General features: G+C 52.4%; 1 protein-coding gene across 5 annotated transcripts in view; it reads left to right on the top strand.

Moving 5' to 3' along the window:
* Positions 1-15979, top strand: part of CTDP1 (CTD phosphatase subunit 1) — an 81195-nt gene that overhangs the window by 21860 nt on the left and 43356 nt on the right. For all 5 annotated transcript variants that reach the window (XR_011504343.1, XM_070512809.1, XM_070512810.1 and 2 more), the window contains exons 6-10: positions 152-242; positions 2203-2369; positions 3187-4197; positions 6497-6638; positions 7583-7786. Coding sequence is in view for 4 of the 5 variants with exons in the window: in XM_070512809.1 (XP_070368910.1) it covers positions 152-242; positions 2203-2369; positions 3187-4197; positions 6497-6638; positions 7583-7786 (1615 nt within the window). In the remaining variant the exon portion in view is untranslated. The remainder of the gene's footprint in view (positions 1-151; positions 243-2202; positions 2370-3186; positions 4198-6496; positions 6639-7582; positions 7787-15979) is intronic.

Raw genomic sequence — 15979 nt, 5'->3', positions numbered from 1 at the left:
TGACGGTCTCACCTGAAAAGAGACATGTATCTGATGCTGACATGTGATGTTCCAAGTCTCTGATGTTATACGGAAACAGAGAGGCTGACCGTGTGCGCAGCGGGCTGGCAGTGCATCTTAGACATGTGACCTGTCTGTTTTCTTTTCAAAGGCTTCTTAGATCCTGAGAAGAAGCTTTTTTCTCATCGAATATTGTCGAGGGACGAATGTATTGACCCGTTTTCTAAAACAGGCAACCTTAGGTATGTACCTGGTGTGTTTACCACTGAAGCTCACTCTTAATTCTCGCTATCAGGACTGCGCTTCGGACCTCAGAGCAGTAATTCTGTGCTTGTTCTCCCCGTTTCTCAGGGAGCCTGCTGTGCTTCCAAACCAGACCCCTTCCTCCCTGCTTCTCCCTGAATGTCCAGGCTCTGGGGGACTCAGGCCGGAACCCAAGGGAACAGGGCATTGGGCGAGGGAGCTGAGGGCAGGGCTGGGGTGGGGGACATAGGAAATGGAAAATGACCAGTGGAGAGGCAGTCTGGGCAGAAGGGCCCCCAGGGCATCCCCCAGTGCAAGGCGGGCGCTCTGGCTGAGTCGCGAGTTTAAAGAAGGTGTTTTTGGCATTGGTGTTGGCATCTCAGGTTTATATTTCCTTAGAAACTTGTATGCTTGAATCCTCCTAGTGAGTTGTAAAACCCCAAGTCACAGTGCCTTCTGCCGACTCTGCCTGTTCCACGTCCCCATCACCGTCTGCCCCTTCCTGTCCTCTCTGCTTTTAGGAGGGGGCTCTCCCACCACTGATCAAAAGGCTGTTTTACATTCTTGGAAATCTCTGGCTTGCTCTGTACAAGGGATTTCCCCATTTCTACCCAGAAGGGTAGGTCCGCCCATTATGTTACTGTATCAGACATAACTTGTTTTCACAGATGTTGATTCCTAATGAGACTTGGACAATAACAGCTGTGGCCTTGGTGGCCTTTTGGCTGGTGTTGGCCACCCTCAGCTAACATTTCGTGGTCAGATTTAGGGTGTTCTCGCAGACGGAGACCTATTCAAGTCCGTATGAACTAAGAAGAGAGTCTGAAAGGATTTATTTCAGAAAACGACCTCGTGTTTGCTGGTTAGTGTCAGAGGGAGCAGACTGATGAGGACAAAGGAAAAAGAGACAGTGTTAGTGGTTTATTAAAGGGAAAGGCTACCCGAAAGAGAAGAAGGAGCCTGCTCGCCGTCAGACACGGCGAGGGTTGCTGGTCTCGGTGGACACAGGCAATCGGGCCTGCTTCCCCAGTCTGGAGGTGGTGTGGGTTTTCTCCTCCTCGTCTGGAATTAAATGTGCCAGAAGCACTAATTGTAAGTTATTTTAGGTACCCTGTGTTTCACCTATGGCAAACACACTAATAGAAATTTTGGGCACACGAGCATTTTTTTCTGGGTAGTTGTGGCCTTTATTAGCAGCTGGGGAACCTAAACGTGGAGGCCTTTCTCCTGGGTTTACTTCCTGATCCTCGAAGACAGGCAAGAAGCACTGATCACTCTGAATTTTGAATGCTACGAGCCAGCCTCTCTAAATCTGAGTTGTGGACAGAAATTGAATTTCACACGTGAGGGTCACAGAGCATGCCTGCATCCCTTAGATGGCTTTTTGGACCCTTGTTAACATTTCTGCTCACCCTGTATGCCCTGACAGCTTTTGGAAATATAGCAGTCACTTTTTTGGACTTGAAAAGATGCCATGTAGGTACACTAGGAGACGGTGGGTTATCTCAACCAGCTGAGATTTGAGTAAGGTCATAGTCCCTGCCGATAACTGAAGGCCCTCACCTGTGGAAGCAGGTGCCCATTACTTGTGTTTGTAAATAAAGTCATGCAGGGATGTGGCCACACCCACTTATTTAGTACTGGCCCTGTGGCTTTGCTGGGACCACGGCAGTGCCCCCAGACACAACCATTTATTCCCTGGCCTTTAAGGAAAGTGTGCTGACTGCTGCTTTCAGGAATATCAGGGACAGTGGAGAAGAGTGTGACTGTTTCAATGGCACTTTCTCTGGAAACTTTGAGAGTTTAAATGTGAGCTAAAGAAAAGCCCCTCAGAGTAGTTTGTATCTGTTTCTGATTAATCTGTTATTTACTGGTTATGTATAAAAATTATCATGACTTTTAATTGATGATTATTTTTTGTAAATGGTATTAGTAGTTCTGATACATTTTTACTTCTAGAAATCTCTTTCCTTGTGGAGACTCAATGGTTTGCATTATTGATGACCGAGAAGATGTCTGGAAGTTTGCCCCCAATCTGATCACCGTGAAGAAATACGTGTACTTCCAGGGCATAGGAGACATCAATGCTCCGTCTGGGCCCCGGGAGTCTCAGGCGAGAAGGAGAGGTGGGTGACCTCCTGGTCAGCGGAGAGAGAGTTCACGTGGGCTTCACTCTTTGCTCCTCTGTTGCTCCTCTCTATTGTGGCTGCTGGAAACTGAAGATGCGCTTTGTTTATCTTTCAGTTGTTACGGGGGTGGTTGGGTTTATTTATGTTGTGTTGAACAGGATGATATTATTTGGTGTCAATTTGGGTTTTTTTTTTAAATAGTACTAACCTAAACACTTTTCCGGTTGAGCAAAGATTAAACAATACTGCTTAATTTAATAATATGAATACTACACTCCAGTTCTGCTTAAAGTCAAGCACGACGCTGGGACTTTGGCTGTAGGTTCTTTGGAGAGAGTAGACGAGGATAGAGGCTCCAGCATGTGGATGACGGATGCCGTGCCCTGGAGCCTGAGGAACCACCAGGTCTAACCTGTCAGGCAGCGTGAAGCCAAAGTCTTTGAAGAAAATGTAAAGGTTTGGTTTAGTGTTTCAGATGATCTTTAGTTTTTAAATAGGATACTTTGAGGCCTACAGTAATTGCTGCAGTCACTAATGTAGAACTTAGAGATCTGGGAAGAGAAGTGGGGCCTGCAGGAGCGAAGCGGGGCGGCTGCTGTCTGACCGTAGCCTGTAACCCGGGAGTGTCGAGTGCATTTTTAAGTCGTGTAGAAACCAAAAGTACGTGGCCCCCAAACCTGAAGAACTTGCTCTCTGGTCCTCGCCGGCAGAAGTCTCCCACCCCAGATCTGGAGTGTGGGTGAGGCTGGTCACGAGACTGCTTCCACATTTCACAGTAAGTAACAGTGGCCTTTCCTTTTGTGTGCATACGCAGTGAATCACTCTCCCAAAGGCGCCGAGCTCACAGAGCAAGCTCCGTCTGTCAAGGACCCTGAGGAAGGAAGGCAGGTTTCTGGGGTCGAGCAGAGTAACGGGCTTGGGAAGCCCTCCAGGGAACTCAACGGAGCCGCTCCTCTGCGGGGGGACTGGCCCTTGCCCTGTCAGGAGGAGGAGAGGGGCACCCGGCCTGCTACCCGCACCCCCTTGGCCGATGGTAGGGGTCCCCCAGCGAGTGCTCCACAGCAGAGTCGGACATTGCCTGAAAAGCGGCCCGCTCAGGGCACGGCGGGCGCCGACCTGGACTTTGACTTATCCAGTGACAGTGAGAGCAGCAGCGAGTCAGAGGGTCAGTCGTCCTCCGCCGCCTCTGATGGCGAAAGTGGGGAGAAGAGGGGCCGGAAAAAGCCTAAAGCCACACGAGATGCCAGCAAAGTGGTGCCGCAGGGCGGCCTCCCGGGCACAGGAGGTGACAGGCCTGCAGGAGCAAATCACTGCGGAGAGTCCACGCCCAGCGCCCATCCAGACATGCCAGAGGACAGCGAGCGGGACAGCCTCTGCGGGCTCGGGGGCGGCTGTGCCGACAGGAAGGAGGCCGAGACGGAATCCCAGAACAGCGAGCAGTCGGGTATCACAGTGGGCGAGTCCCTGGACCAGAGCGTGGAGGAGGAGGAGGAGGAGGAGGAGGACACCGATGACGACGACCACCTCGTCTACCTGGAAGAGATCCTTGCCCGCGTGCACTCCGACTACTACGCCAAGTACGACCGCTTCCTCAGTGGGGAGATCCAGGAGGCCCCTGACATCCGGAAGATCGTCCCGGAGCTCAAGAGCAAAGTGTTGGCAGACGTCGCCATAATATTTAGTGGGCTGCACCCAACAAACTTCCCGATAGAGAAGACCCGGGAGCATTACCACGCCACGGCCCTCGGAGCGAAGATCCTCACTCAGCTGGTGCTGGACCCCAACGACCCCAACAGAGCCACCCACTTGGTCGCAGCGCGGGCAGGTGAGTCCTCCCCTCCCTCCCTACCCTGTGCTTCCTGTGAGGGGACAAGGGTGGCCTTCAGGGCTCCCCCTCCCTCCCTGCCCCGTGCTGCCCGTGAGAGGACAAAGGTGGCCTGCGGGGCTCCCCGTCCCTCCCTGCCCCGTGCTGCCTGTGGGGGGACAAGGATGACCTGCGGGGCTCCTCGCACAGAGCAGCATGGCTGCTGATTTCACATTGGATTTTCCGAAGCATTTTCCTGAATCACTGCCTTTTAAGAGCTTATTGATGCTTATGCATTGGTGAGAGTCTAATTTGACTGCTTTTCTGGGTGCCGTATGGGCTTTACATGCACGAGCATGCTCTCCTGTGCATGTTGGTTGCATGTTGTCGGTACAGCATCAAGTTGCTTGGACAGCCGCCCCTACTTGCTGTGTGTAAAGTCAGGATCTCCCACCGTAGTGCAAGCCATTCGTGGGAGGGGAACGGACTATTGTGAGTTTATGAAGGAGGGATTAAGGGCCAATTACATAATTATCAGGACACTCAGTCTAGCTGATAAAAGATCGAATTAGAAAGCGGAATGCAAAGATTTCAGCTGGAGCAACACACAACAGAAATGGTTGAAGTTGGAAAAATAAGGATGGGCCTGTTGCCTCGTTACAGAAAAATCCACCTTGGACACTCAGACTCCAGTGCTTGCAGCCGAGTAAAGCAGCCCCTCTGTGATGGGCAGGTCGTAAAGGAAGGCTTACGCCTAGTTGCTTAAAAAAAAACCAACTGCGTTGCTGTTTAAGAATGCTCCTCATGACCAGTTTCACATTTCCCCAAAGACTGCTGCGGGCCCCCTCATCCTCCTGTGCCGCACCCCCTGAGCTTGGGCTCTCGATGACTGCCCCAGGGCACAGGGCAGGCTCTGCAATGCCATGCATGGGTGTGCTTGACTCATGGGTCCCCTGTGTGCCATGTGGCACATGGCACGCATGTGCTCAGAAAAGCTTTTGCGTGAAGGGGTAACGGAAGTTTCCGTCTCAGTGTGAAATGTTGAAAGGTTCTCATTGGGAGGTAAGGGGCAGCCTAAAATGATCCTTGTAGGCAGCTAGTTAGCTCTCTCCTGAGCAGCGGGCAGTGCAAGGAAGGAGTCTCTGAGGTCAGTGAATATATCCACCTGGTCCTGGACCCCTGCCTAGGTGCCTGCCCTTTAGTCGTCCCACTAGATCCTGACGTTGCTGCTCATTTGCCTGTAGACACGTGTTTGATGACAGGAACAACAGCTGGCCTGGCCTTTGTGTTCTCGTGGTCATGATGCAGCATGGTCCTCCCTAAGCTTGTGGTGAGCAGGATGCTGTCCTCACCTGACAACTAAGGACATTTGAAAAGATGCAGCTGCGTGCACGTCAGGCACTGTACCCGCACCTCTGTTCCCGTCCCACTTGTACTGCTTGCACACCCGACCTGGCTGTGGGTCTCCCCTGCCTGGATTCCATCCCTGGCCTTGTTGCTGGATGGGAGATGGCAGGCTTGTGGGGTAACAATGTGATCTCGGCAGAGGGGAGCTGGGATGGGGGCTTTGAATGTCCAGCAGAGGACCTGAGACTCGGTGCAGCAAGAAAAGCATATTGTGGTGAGTTTCTCAGCAGGTGGCAGTGATAGAAGGAGCTTTTGGGAACGCCAAGCACGTGGTCTTGGGGAAGAGTGAGAAATGGCAGCTCTAGGGCAGAAGGCAACAGGGTGCAGAGGAGGTGAGGGTGTGGCTCAGGCTTTTGGGGCTTCACACCAGGATGCGTGTGGAGGCAGCGGGGAAAACGTCCTGTAGAAATAGGAGGCGCCACAACTCACCTGCCAGGGTGCCTGGAGCTAGAGTACTTGGCTTTGGGATCCCGGGCTCATCTGTCATCCACATCACTCCCCTCTCTGTTCTCTGGCCAGCGCGTCTGTGGGCATCACACTGCGTCCAGTGAGACCACACAGCATCTCCCCCCATGCTTTGTGGGACATCCCAGGAGACGGAAGCCCAGTGCTCCAGGGGAAGAGCCTGGAGGCTGCCGAGGGAGGGCAGGCAGGAGCTGATGAGCAGTGAAGCCCAGAGCTGAGGCTCTGGAGTAGACGCTGAGATACGGGAGTTGTGCCAGCAGGGGCTCACCGAGAGTCCTGGGTGATTACACACGTTGCCCCCACGCGTCTGACCTCCTTCCACTGCTGCGAGGCTGCCCCTCCTGGACCCAGACAGGCTCCCAGTCCTTCTCCCGCCTGCCTGACTAACAGGGCCCCGGCATAGTGTTCGCTCGACAGCAGCTGAACTGAAGCAGTTGTTTGATCGCAGGCACGGAGAAGGTGCGCCAGGCCCAGGAGTGCGGGCAGCTGCACGTGGTCAACCCCGACTGGCTGTGGAGCTGCCTGGAGCGGTGGGACAAGGTGGAGGAGCAGCTCTTCCCGCTCAGGGACGACTATGGCAGAGCGCAGAGGTGAGCACCATGCCTGTGGCGGGTCCCACGGGGTGCCCACGCCCTCAGTCCTGGGCAGGCCTGTCTCATCCTAGAAGCTGACCTCCGCTGCCAGCCTCCTGCTCGCAGCACTGTGCAGGTTGTCTTGTGTGATCGCTGTGCCCACCCCAGGCTGGGTTTGTCATCCCCATGTCGTCCCCATGTGCAGGTGAGAAAAGGGAGGCTCCAAGGGCCCAGGTCTGCCGGTGCCCACAGGCTACTGCCTCCCTCTCCAGAGGCCTCTCACCTGCCCCCCTGCTGCTCTCCCTACCATTGCTCCGAGCTCCCCCAGCACAGCTTGTCTTCAGAAGCACCTGTGGGACATCATCACCTAGGGAAGAGACCTGCTTTTTCTTCTGACAGCGGAGCTGGCTTTTAGCAGTGGATCAGTTTGTGTGTGTTTCTTTCAGGACTGGGAGGTAGTCACATAAACTGCACGAAGGTTTTACGGAGGCTGACAGCGAGGGACACGGGTGGAGAATGGGGCCAGGTGGCAGAGTGTAAAAGCTCAAAGGGGAGGCAAGGGAAAAGAGGGGGTCCCATCTTCTGCACAGTTGTGGGAGGGAGTTGTCCCACATGTTGGGACAGTGGCGAAAAGCGGGAATGCCTATTTCTGTTGAGAAAGGCTTGAAAAGTGCTTCCTGCTGTTTGTCGAGTTTGAGTATAGTCTTTAGAGGTGACGTCCTGCACTAGATATCAGAGAAGCAACAGATGCAGACTCCATGCTGAGGTCCCCGCAGGCCTGTTTCTCCACAGCACCTTGGGTCGCTTTCGCACTGGGGTTGGGCCCTAGAATTTAAGAAGATTCGTGTCTTCACCTGCACAGGCTCTCGCCTCAGATGGAGGGAGATGCCACTTCAGGCCTGAGTGGTGGCTGCTGGGCGTCAGTTCCGGTGCTTCCTCACAGCCTCGTTCTCATCCTACAGGGAGGAAAGCCCGGCAGCCTTTCCTGACAGGCAGAGTGCACTTCCAGCCGCGGTGTTCCATCCGACGCCTGTCCATCCCAGGGCCCAGGCTGGTCCTGAAGTTCGGATCTATGACGCCAACACGGGCAAGCTCATTCGGAAGGGCACCGCAGGCCCCGGGCCCCCCGGCTCCCTTCCAGTGCACGTGGAGCACTCCTCCTTCAGGTACATCTGCCGCCCCAGCAGGGATTCCCTCTCAGGTTCAGACTTGTCCCAGCTCTACCAGCTGCTGAACGAGGTGCTGGTGGAGTGTGCGTGTGAGGTTAGGGGCTGGTTCTGTCCTGAGTTGGAGGTGGGCTACCAGGCTGAGGGCTCTGACTCCCAGCCCCTGGAGACTCCTCACCCACGTACCCCTGCGCCTTTCTGCATGTTCTTCTTCCATCTTTGGTCCCAAAACTGGAGCAGACAGATCCGTGGTTTACCCTGTGAGAAGCCCTGCACATGTGCCTGCAAGTGCCCACGCTCACATGCTGGCTCAGTGCCGTCCTGCACAGGCTGTTTCATTTGTAGACCAGACAAATGTGGTACAGCTGGTCCATCTCCTCCCAGCAGAGCCCAGGCCTGGGAGGGGCTGGATCTGACCCCTTCCTGCCTCGCCCTTCCAGGGCCGTCCCTTCTGCGGGATGGTCAGGAGTTGTGTGGGAGGAAGGACGAACTTGGGGCCTGTGCGCAGAACCAGCTCTGCAGCTCCAGTAGACACAGCCTCCCTGGCCGTCCTTTACTGCTTCCACGCTCAGATCGGACTAAGGCAGGGGTGAGAATGGCAGAAACCTAATCGATTGAGGACTGGTGCTGCCCTTAGCAAGGCACTGCCTGAGCAAGCCAGTCTCCACACGTCCTCCATACGCGCACCCTTCTCTTCCTCTGTGTGGACTGGACATCACCCTCATGTAGACCACTTTGTAAATCACCTTAGGACATTCTTTGAGATTTAAATGAGGGGTCTGAAGTTTTGTTTCATTTTGTCTTTTGAAGAGCGGCCCTGGCTTTGAACTTCCTGACAAGTGTGTGGTCCTGCCTCCTTTCCCCCTTCTTTCTGGAAAGCACAGAGCCCTTCCCCAAGGAGCCATTCCACACCATTAGCAGCCCACCTGAGGCAGTGGCCTCCCTTCTACCCCAGCTCCCAGCGGACCTGGTGGGCCTGTGCTGCCTGGCGTGGCTCCACTGGAGTGCCCTTCAGGAATGGGCGGTGACTGAACTGAATCCCTACCCTCTGGCCTTCCTCTGGCCACAGCCACACTTCAGAGCCCGACACGAGCCAAGGTTGACTCAGACGCGGATGAGCCCCAGGGCTAGCCTTGGGATGGAGCTGCCCCCAAAGGCTGGGTGGGGTGTTCGTTGACCCCATGTTTGTCTCCAGATATAAAAGGACAAGCGCCCTGGGGTCAGCCCATTTGATTTGGGCTTTTGGTTGGTTGGTGGTGGTTATTTGTACCTAAAAGCATCATCACCAGTTTCACTTCCATTTTCTTCCAATAACATAATCTTTTAATTATTTAATTTGTTAGATCGTGACCTCCGTGTGTTGCTGGTTGTGTTTCTGTGGAGTCACTTCTCAAAAATGGCATAAATGTACCTTGAACTTTACTAAATGGTGTCAGTTATTTTGCTACAAGTTTGTTGAGATTCACAGTCCTGCCAGTAGGGCACAACCCTCTGCTCCCTGGCAGTGCTGGGGGCACAGCACATGGTGTGCCCGCCTGTCCATTTCCAGGCTGGCGGGTGCAGGAGCACGATCACGTTCTGACCGTCGTCGCCGGCTGCCCAAGGGTGACCTCTCACCCCCTCACATCACACATGCTGATGAGCCATTAGGATTTCACTTCAGCGGATTCCCCCTTGCATCCTGAGTGCCCCCTTCTCCTTGTGGGGTTTGTCATCTTTTGCCTTCTCTCCTCTGGGAGGTGTTTTGTAGGTTGGAGGGATGTTCTGAGAAACAAGTTGCCCAGGCAGGTGTAGGAGAGGAGAGCACGTTGCACTGTTTCAGCTGCTCTTGCCCAGCCATCCTGGACTTGCGTCCATGAGGACAAAGGACCCCAGTATTGTTCTCTGAGTCAACATTTCTAGTGCTCAGTGTTCTCTACAGGAGCTTCTTGAGCTGTTTCTCACCGTGGATTCCTTCTGCATTCCACCCTCTTTTTAAGATTCTCTGGTGATGTAATGTTACCTCAGGTGGGCATCTTTTAAAGCACTGCCCTCTCAGGACGCGAGGACGGGTGGACATTGGGCGTTCTCTTTTGGCAGGGAGCAGCTTGACTCACAGAGCTCACCTTCCTGGGGTGGAGGACGTGAAGTGAGGACAGAAGTGCTCGCTCGTATTTTAGAATAACTTGTTCATGCTACCCTGAAAAAAATTGAGTTTTGGTTTGTAGCTCTGTATTTTACTGTCCCATAGGATTTCAGAGATAGGCTGTTTCTTTAAATCCAATCCCATCATCCCCGTTCTCAAACTCTTAACGTGCATACACTTTCAGTGTTCAGAGTGGGCTCTGTGTTCATTACCGTGTAGCGTGTATGTCGTGTATGTTCTTTTTTGTTGCTTAAAATGATGAGGTTGTCCTCATTTCCGAGGCTCCTCTATTTAAAAGTAAATCCCAGGGTGTGCAGCATGCACCTCGAGAGGACCCAGTCCTTGCGGGATGGTGGGGTGCCACCCACGCGGCCTTCAGGAGTGTGAGTGGAGCCGTCCTTGCCGTCCTTGTTCTGAGGTGTGAGGTGTGGTGCAGACTGCACATAGCACCAGGGCCTGCCTTCCCACGTGCGGCACCACGGGTGCAGATCCTGCTGGCTTTGGCTCCTGTCTATGGAGATGGCAGGTAGAGGAAATCGCTCCCTGTGGGGTCCACAGTAAGCACGGGAGCTCATGAGGTGAACAGGGCTGGGCCTCAAGGACGGGGTCAGGTTAGTGAGATTTTAAACAGAGAGAGGACAGATTGTGCAGCACCGGCTCAGAGCAAGGCCAACACCACATTCCCAGATTCCCAGAGCCGTTGTGTGTATTTCCCGTGGACCACGCAGCTGTCAGGGAGACGGGAGGTGTCCGTGAGCAGTGGTGCAGACAGCTGCCTTCTCTGGGACCGGGACAGCGTTGGGAGGGCCCCACCTTGACCCAGCACCTGGGTTGCCTTCCAGGTGGGGGCAGGTGCGAGTGGAGGCTCACAGGAGAAGAGCCCTGGGGCCATCAGCAGGGAGAAGAGCTCAGCTCTGGTCGTCAGGGCAGTGTGGATTAATGCAGGCTGCCATTTCCCACACGCTCAAAGGCAAAACATTCAGAAGTGGTGATTCCCGTGCTGACCGTTCTTTCACAGCTCAAGGTGTGCCCCTGCCCTGCTCCAGGAGTGCAGATGGTCCCAAGCCTGGGGCCGAGGGCCTGTGCTCCTACTGGCCTGGGGTCTGTCTGGGCATCTGCCCCCCTAGTGAGTGCTCTGCCTGACATGTCCTGTCCACATGTGGAAGATTTCTGCTTCTGCGTGAGGGCACCACTGCTGTTGGACTCACCCTCCTGCTGCAAATAGCCATAAGGGCTGTGACGAAATGGACACGACAGCTGTGCGAGGGTGTTAGCAAGCATCCACATCCAACACCGCAGGCCTTGAACTGCAGCCTGAAGAGGGGCAGGCAGAGTGCCACACTCCCCACCTTTCTCTTAGGGTGTCGGCCCAGCGTGGTTCATGTGTGTTGGTGGGGGAGAAGGAACCGAGTGGAAGGCCCTGTCTCTCTGGGCTCCCTAGGCAGGTTGGGGTCTGAAGCTGTCAGAGCAGCTGGGACTTGGGGAGCAGAACCCCAGGAGAAGGGGTCCGGGGCCACAGACACCCTCAAGTTCTCAGGCTGCGTGGGATCCCGAGATGCCAGAGCCTTTAAGATAATGCGATCATTGGTTCAATAAAGTAGGAAGACAGATGGGTAAAATAGGTGGAAAGGTGGAGAATTATAATCTATAAAAAATAACCAAATGAACATTTTAGAAGTGGAAAATACAAAATCTGGAATTAATTGGAAGATGGTCAGTGGAAAACGTGCAAACTGGAAGCACAGAGAACCGTCACCAGATGCGAGGGCTAGTGTGGAAAAGGCCAAATGCCACCTGTGTGTGTGGTCCCCGAGAAGAGGAGGGGTGGGCGGCAGGCCAGGGTGAAGCCTGGGTCTAGAAACTCAAAACTCAGACCAAGTCTACAGACCCGGTGACTTAGTGAACCAAGCTGCGTAACGGAGACAACCAGAGTGAGCACATTACATCCAGCTCTCTAAAACCAGAGATGGGAAGGTCTGATTCTGTGTGTATGTGTCTGTGTATAAAGTAGTACGTTACATGCTGCTAATTACTAATATTAACAGTAATGTTAATGATGTAATAATACTGTTAATATGCTATTAAATCATAATTACATTATATTATGTAATGTATATATTTACATAATAGATGGATTTTTGCCTCTTAAATCTTTATGTCTATATAGCAAAAGAATTTAAAGCAAGTTATTTTTTAATTGCCACAATTACCTTAATATGTTATAACATCACGTAAGTAAGCAAAACTAGGCGTTTAGGACTATTGGGGCTGTAGAGAGGAGATTGATAACGTGAAACTATAGCAAATGGAATGTTGAGTTGTCTGAATGCTGTGCACACACTGGAGGAATTGGGAGGAGGGAGGGGTCGTCTGTGGGGTCCAAGTCTCCTTGGGTGGGGACGTGAGCCAAGCGTGAAAGGTCAGGAAGAGTGTCCACCAGGCCTGCAGGCGGCAATTCCACTTGAGCAGAGAATCACTGTCAGTGTGTCCCAGCCTCGCGGGACGCAGGCAGATTCGCTGGGACATCTGCTTCCTGATGATGGGGGCCCGCATGCCCAAGCACTTCCAGGCCTCTCCATAGGGTTCATCGTGAGCACCAGGGCAGCCTCCCAGACACAGGGCCAGCAGTGAGCCTGAGAAAGCTGCCAGCAGCTGCAGGACGATGCAGGATGGACAAGATGCAGAAGGGACCATGCAGGGCGGGGAGCCAGGGATGAGGTGTGAGCGAGGCAGAACCTGGCCATGTGGCTTGATGCTGTGGTGGTGTTCATGCAGCAGGCCCGCACTTTTCTCCAGAAACGTGGGCTGCCAGTGCTGGGAGACGCCTTTGGGAGTTTTAAGAGTTAGTTGTATTATAAGCAGAAGAAAATGTGTCTCTATTAGTGGTGTCCTGGGAGGAGCCTCTGTGACATTAACTCGCCAGATAATGAATTTGAAAAATGCCTGCTCTGTGTGTGGGGATGCTACTAAGTACCCCCTGAATTTTAACTCTGGAAGACTTCCAACAAGTGGAAACACCATGTTTTCTGCTTATTCACAGGACATGGGATGCTGAAGTAAATACTACAGTAAATAGAAAGACGGGAATTTGGGATTTTGTATTTTGAGCCCCTTCCGAGCACCTGGCTCTGTTCTCTGCACTGGGATGTGGGATGTGGGGTCCTGCCCTTCGCAGCCTTGTGCTCCATGGAGAGAAGAGTGTTAAACAGGCAGAGGGAGATGGGGGCGGTTGAGGAGGGGCGCCACCAGGAGAGGCTTCCCCAGCAGTGCAGACCGGGTGGGGCCAAGAAAGGAGCCTGGGCCGCAGCCAGTGCAGGAAGCGATCATTCCTGCAGGAGTGTACTCTGGTCCTCCCTGGTCCCTCTCTTCTGTGCCCTGTGTTTCCATGAGAGCAGTGGTGTGACCCTCTCTGTCGATTTCACTGCTGTCAGGATCAGACAGCTAGAGCCCGGTGGCCATGGTGCCTGAGCCCCTCAGGGTGGCAGGTGGTGGTGGGAGGTGTCTTGGGCTCCCCTTTGGCATCTCCTTGACCCAGTGGGGATGTGGTGGCACCATAGGGTTGGTCCTGGGTAAGGAAGGAGAATCAAGCCCCAGCTGGATAGATGGGCTGTGAGGCCGGAGAGGGGAAGGGCCTGAGACGAATCTGGGGTTTCTGATTCCGATAACAGGAATGTTGGCACAGCAGCGAAGGTGAGAGCGTTTCCAGTTTTTAGGAAGTTGTCCTATTGTGGACTTGACCTTTCAGTGTTAATGTATTTCTTCTTTTGACTCAATCAGTTCCAGCCTTTTAGCAGAGTTGACAGACCCCCTAGACCACCCTGAGATGGTCACTGCCTAGATTAACTTAAATGCCTGCTAACTTATCATGTAGAGTAAAACAACATTATGATCTGTAACATTTAAAAATGAGGGCATGCGAAGAGGGCTCCTGCAGCAGTGACAAGCACTCCCTTGTCAGCCTTGCATTTCACTGGCATATCGGGCTCTGGTTCAGATTTCTGTCTTAGGTTATGTTCTGTAGCGTCTCATGACTAGAGTTAGTGGAAGTATGAGGATGGGGAGATCTGCGCATTCTGTGATAATGCAGAAAGGTAGTTCTGAAATTGCAGTTTTACACTGATGCTTACATAATTTAAAGCAGTCAGAGTCAGCACTGGACTGATGTTTACATGAGCAATTCCTGTGTTTTAGACTCTGCTTTTCATACTGTTAAGTAAAATCACAAATGTTTGGCATATTTCTCTTAGATGTAAAGAACAAAGGCATGTTGTCTCAAAATGTTTGTTTTAAAATGTTTAAAAATTAGATACAAAAATGGTTTGGGATTATTCAGCCTCGCTCGAAATAAGTAGCAGTAGGCTAGGGAGCTTCTAAGATAAGTGAGAACAAGTAATTAGGTGTTGTCTGAAAACAGACTTGCAGATGGTAAGTTAAACTTCAATAAAGTTGCTCCCACTTTTTTATTTGTATAACACTAATAATCAGGCAACAGATAACCACGTATTTGTACTGAAACGTGTATAATTTATGTGAAGAGCAGTGATTCAGTTTCAGATGACACCATAAAGAGACAAATGTTTCAGCTCTGCCTATCTTTTCTGAGGAGAATACACATGGCTGTAGTTTTTTCTAACAAGTTCACTTTTGATGAAATTTTCTTCTTTTTTGAACTTGAAAGTGTGATTTCCACCAAAATACTAGTTTTCTTAAGTTATCGCCAGCCCATTTGGGTGTATGAAAGGATATTAATTTACTTCATTAAATCATGTTAGTCACATAAACCTCGTCATGGAAAGCAGCATTGCGATATCCAAACCAGCGTGTTGTCCTAGTGTCATTTTTCACATCATGGGAGACCTGAGGCTTCTCCTAATAACCTTTGTCACGTTGCTTATGCTCTGTTTCTCTCCTCGCTTGTACATACAGGAAACTATACATTCTCCCAAAATTAGGGAATGTTGGTACAGCTTGTTGATAGTTGTTTTTAAAATCGGTGAGATGAACAATTTGTATAAGAAACAGGGATCCCAATCTTAACCCCCGTCTGAGCGGCAGTAGTGCTCTGAGTAGAGGGGAGCATGCAGGGACTGGGGTGCGTCCTCATGGGCTCTGTGTATCTGTGCGATGGGGACTAGAATCCTAGTGAAAGTCAGGTCCTAGTGGACTTGACCCCACGTGGCTTAGTGTAAACATTTCCTTTCCATTTGAACCTAGAGCTGTCCCCGTTTGGTTGATTTCACATTGTACCCAGACACATCCATGTCCTTAATCCATCTGGCCACACGTGCCTGCGCAACACCTACAGGAAATCTCCATATGTACAGTTAGCACCCGCAAAAGCAGAGTGTCCAAACTGCTACATCCTTGGAACTGTGGGCTGTGCCCTGAGACACCCCATCAGGGCGCTCGTCAGCCCATTGCTCCTGCCGGTCCTACAGCTAGAAGTGGCCCCACGCCTGTGTGTCGAGGGCCGCACCAGTGGGAGCCCTGTTCTCCTCCCCCCAGAATGGTGACTCTACCCTGGTCTGTGACTGGAACCCCGCACAGACCCTGTTGTGACAGGGTACCTGGAGCTACTGGGCACTTACTTCATTCCCATGTGCTCATCTGACTGAGGGCTCTGAAAATTGTGAATTTCTGTGATTCTTTCTTTGGTATTTTTGGAGCGTGCAGGGATGGGGGCGTGTCCTCGTGGGCTCTCTGTGTCTGTGCAGATATATCTGTGTGGATGCGTGTGCTGGGCTAGGGTGCTGGCTCATCTGGGGGACTTGGAATCAGAGGTCCTTGGTGGATGTGTCTTGGAACTCTCCCTGGCTGTTGTCAGTGTGTGTGAGAACGCTCCCTCTCTTCCACAAGATTTATGTGCACAGAATGCTTAGGGAGACGTTGGAAGTAAGAGCAGGCTTCATCCAGCTGGCGGGTGCAGTCCCTCAGCAATATCAGTTCAAGCTCACCTTGTGTTAGGAGCTGCCCATGTGATGGGCAAAGGTCTGAGGGGTGGTCACTGAGCCTAAACCTTGACTTCTCACAGGCAGCAGTGCCAGGGAGGCATCTGGAGAAGGTGAGAG

Source organism: Equus asinus, chromosome 7, assembly GCF_041296235.1.
Source record: "Equus asinus isolate D_3611 breed Donkey chromosome 7, EquAss-T2T_v2, whole genome shotgun sequence".
NCBI classification, from domain to species: domain Eukaryota; kingdom Metazoa; phylum Chordata; class Mammalia; order Perissodactyla; family Equidae; genus Equus; species Equus asinus.
Note: the sequence above shows the minus strand (reverse complement) of the source record. Positions and strands in the feature narration are given on the sequence as shown.